The sequence below is a fragment of the Olea europaea genome, chromosome 10, assembly GCF_002742605.1.
Source record: "Olea europaea var. sylvestris chromosome 10, O_europaea_v1, whole genome shotgun sequence".
NCBI classification, from domain to species: Eukaryota; Viridiplantae; Streptophyta; class Magnoliopsida; order Lamiales; family Oleaceae; genus Olea; species Olea europaea.
The window spans coordinates 30902212-30906069 of NC_036246.1; the positions used below are offsets into that span (position 1 = coordinate 30902212).

Here is a 3858-nt window from a genome sequence, read left to right on the forward strand (position 1 = left end):
AAAAAAAAAAAAAGATGGCACAAAAAAATAAGATATGAACTCCGCCACAAAGTTTGGCACAACCTTAAATTAGTTGAACATTTATGCTACTCATCTCTGCCAAAAAGAGGTAGGATACGAAATAATGGGGCCAAGTCATACTCTGCCTGAAGGATACCTACAACAGTGTTCTTGCGATATTGTCCACACGGATGCACCTAATTTGAGAAAGTGGCAGAGAGAGGAGATCTGAAAGAGGTCATACGAAGTAAAACATACTTTTTGCAAATGGTGCAACAGACAGGGAACTTGTAACACTATACTAATAAAGCCATACAAAGCAACCTAATACTTAAATGCAAAAAGATCTTTGAAGTACAGTAAAAAAAGCTACCAGACTGCAAAATACCTCAATTTACCTTACAAATAAATGATAACTTAAGGATTCAGCTGTTTTAAGATTTTACAGCCCCATTACAGGCAAATATAAATTTTTTATTGATAAGCAACGAGCAAAGACCATTTTAATTAGATGAATTTACTTACTGGAACTGATGCAGGCTTACAAACAGTTAAGACATCTGATTCTTGATGGAGAATCTCAACATTCAATGCCATCACTGGTGGTTCATGCCTACAACTTTAGTACGTTAATAACTCAAATTTCAAACACAGAGAACTGATACTTCAGAATACAACACGTTTCAGAAATGCATGAAAATAACTACAAGTGTGTAACACAGACATAAAAATTTGGGCATTATCTGAATGGAAAAATAATAACAATTAACCTGTGCAAAAAGTGGCTTATTTTTTGTGATGGCTGAACTACATACGAAACAGGTACTATCTGTCCATCAACTTGTATCCGTCCAGCTTTCACAGCAGACACCTATGATTTGTCAATCCATTTATCATATTTTACACTAAAGTAACAAGTGAAAGATGATCAAAAGCTTAAAAATTGTTCAAGAATGGAGTCTGAAAAAAATGTATTGGAAAAAAAACTTGATGTGATAAATCAACACAAGTGCCAGTGCCCGCTCCTGCTGCACTATGCAACTATAAATTCTTTAAGCAAAAAAGTTGAAAAATAGAAACAGCAAATTCATATCATAATGTGTCAAAAAGAAAGTCATTTGTAAACAACCCACATACATAATAATCGTGCGGCCGTCCTTTGAATTCCTCTGCAAATAAATCTACAATCGTCTTCCCCGCCCACCTATTCTTCGCCTGTACGCAAAACCCACATTCAATTTCGTATTTTTACTTCAACTATTCACATAATTGATAATAAATTCATTGACTCATTTAATAAATGCATACTCACATGAGATATGAATTCAAAGTAGTAGGGTCTAACATATCTTATCCCTGCCAAATATTGCAAGACAATTAACAAAATGTTAAGAAAATAATCAACAAAAATTATGAAAATAATTAACAACAATCTTATCAAGAAAAGGCAGAAAATTTAGCTTCTCTTTCTTTTGAGGGTATCTATGAATTTCGAGAATAATTTTACCGTTTTTATTACGTGGGCGTTATGAATTTCAAAAATTATATACCGTCGCGGAAGATGTAATCATGGCGTTGCGGAGGATTAGCGGGAGTTTGCCACACTATGTCCATTTTTTCTTGTTCATCTCTCTGTCGCTTCATCCTCTGTTAAGGTTTTACTGTCAAAGCAGGTTAGGTGCAGTGAATTCTGTTGTTAGTGAGANATATCGAAATATATAACCAAAATACTGTTAGTTTTGACTGAATTAAAACTCAATCCTACATTCTAACTGGATTAAATCTCGGAGAGAATTTCACAAATATTCATAAGATAATACAGTGTAATACATCAATGCAACAATTGTGACTTCCCTGAAGAGAAATTCAAAAGGGCATATAAAATGGGGAAGAATACATTTTAAATGATATGTAACAAATTGTAAGAATTGTGAGAAGGTTAATATTATATGTATTAAGATGAGTAGCACTATTTTGCTTTTCTTTTTTTTTTTTTAATTGTATTAAGGATGGATTTAGAATGGGATGAATATATAACATTTGGGTAGATATATAGTGTTTAAATTAATGAATTTAATAAGGATAATATTGAAATATGAAGTGGATGAAAATAGTAATTTATTAATTTTTTATGTTTTATTAGAGATAGATATATAACTTTTGTAGATATATATGTATTTGCTTAAAAATATGATATAATTATATCATATTTTTAAATTTATATAAATTTACTTAAATAGATATATATAAAATGAAAAAAAAAAATCACTCCAAATTCATCCATTAATATTTGTTTTCATTAAATCTCTTGGATATTTTAAATTGTTTTAAAATTTGTGTTTAACTAAAACTCTAATAATTATAAAGTATCTTCAACTAAAATCAAATCTAAAAAGTATAAATCTAAACATAAAAAGCTAAAACCTCATTTGACCACTTGAACTAAAAAATGCAGAGGTGTCGCTGCCTTTGTTGGTGCCTCACTTCGAGGAATCAGCAAGGCATTGCTATGGGTTAGTTGGTGTTGTCCATGCTAGTGATGATCTATGTGCGACGTGTCTATTGTCGGTTGGTTGTTGAGTGTGACCGTGGTTGTTGGAGCAGGGTCTACTGTGGGTTTGGTTGGTGGTCTGCCATGGATCGATTGGTGGTGGTTTTGTGGTGGGGTTTGAGGAGGGGGTGGTAATAGTGTCGCAGTTTGTCACTGTTCATAGAGTGTATGTCAAAAGCTGTGTTGATATATGGTGATGGTGTCGGTGGTAGTGATAGGTTACAAGTCACATATACTAGGTCATTGATCATTGTCCATAAGTTACTGATAAATGTAAATAAGTTACAAATCAAAATAACTAATCGCAGGTCATACTTCACAAATCACAAGTCATATTGAAAAAGTCTTGGATCAATGTCAACAGGACATAGATTTAAACTAACTAATCACATAACATATATGGGTCACATGTCATATATATTACATAAGTAACATATCAATTTTTACATGTCACATATCATATTGTTCATTGTTCATAGAGAAATATCCACAATTCATAGATCAAATAGAACTAACCATTGATCATATTTACATGTCATAGGTTACATTTTGTTAGGAATTTACTTAAATATGCACAGCGGAAGTAAAACATTTTCAATTCCCACCAAGATTCATCTTTGTATTTAGATAGGAATTGTGATAACAGTTATACTTTTTTTGAATCTGCAAACTCCTTTGCGTTATCTTTGTTCCAACAATTTGGATATACCTCCCACAACTGTTCAATTGTCCAGCCTCCAATGAATTCCACACAGAGAACAGATTGCAGCCACCAGAGTTTTCTCCTCTTGTGATAGCAAGAATTATGAGATTCTCTATAGGTTCAGTCTAATATTTAATTAATCTATTTAATTAAATTCGGTCCGTGAATTAATTAATTAATTCGGGCTCATAAATAACCAGCCCAATTAATTAATTTATCCAACGATTGTTAAATTAATTAATTGACAAATTACAATCTTCAATTTCTCTTTTGTGTTCGACCCATCAGATTCCCGATCATGATACCTAACGACGTGAAATATTATTTTGATCTAATCAAAATTAATAAATTAAAATACTCTTTTAATTTATCATCAATTCACACTCGTCATCCCAGATTGACATCTAGCAATGTCTCAGGACAACACATGTGACAAGAAATGTCATGTGGTGTGACAAAACAAAACTTGTTCGTTTACCATGAAACTATAATCACTTCGTCAATACGATCCGATCAATTATGAGATATAGAAGTGTGTCAATCTCGATTATCGATCATATCTTTCATTCTACTATTAAGTCAATATGAGTCGAAAACTCCTTTT

General features: G+C 32.1%; 1 protein-coding gene across 4 annotated transcripts; it reads right to left on the bottom strand.

The window, feature by feature from the left end:
* Positions 1-10: 10 nt before the first annotated feature.
* Positions 11-1698, bottom strand: LOC111401805 (RNA pseudouridine synthase 7-like). 4 transcript variants are annotated; one of them, XM_023029712.1, is made up of 6 exons: positions 1551-1698; positions 1313-1356; positions 1138-1215; positions 771-871; positions 526-619; positions 11-197 (listed from the first exon to the last, which is right to left on the bottom strand). In XM_023029712.1, exons 1-6 carry the CDS (start codon positions 1642-1644, stop codon positions 87-89), a joined length of 522 nt encoding a protein of 173 aa, XP_022885480.1. In that variant the 5' UTR covers positions 1645-1698; the 3' UTR covers positions 11-86. The 4 variants fall into 4 exon arrangements, with proteins under 4 accessions (XP_022885480.1, XP_022885481.1, XP_022885482.1 ...); XM_023029713.1 differs by having other exon boundaries at positions 15-197; positions 526-613; XM_023029714.1 differs by having other exon boundaries at positions 21-228.
* Positions 1699-3858: the final 2160 nt, after the last annotated feature.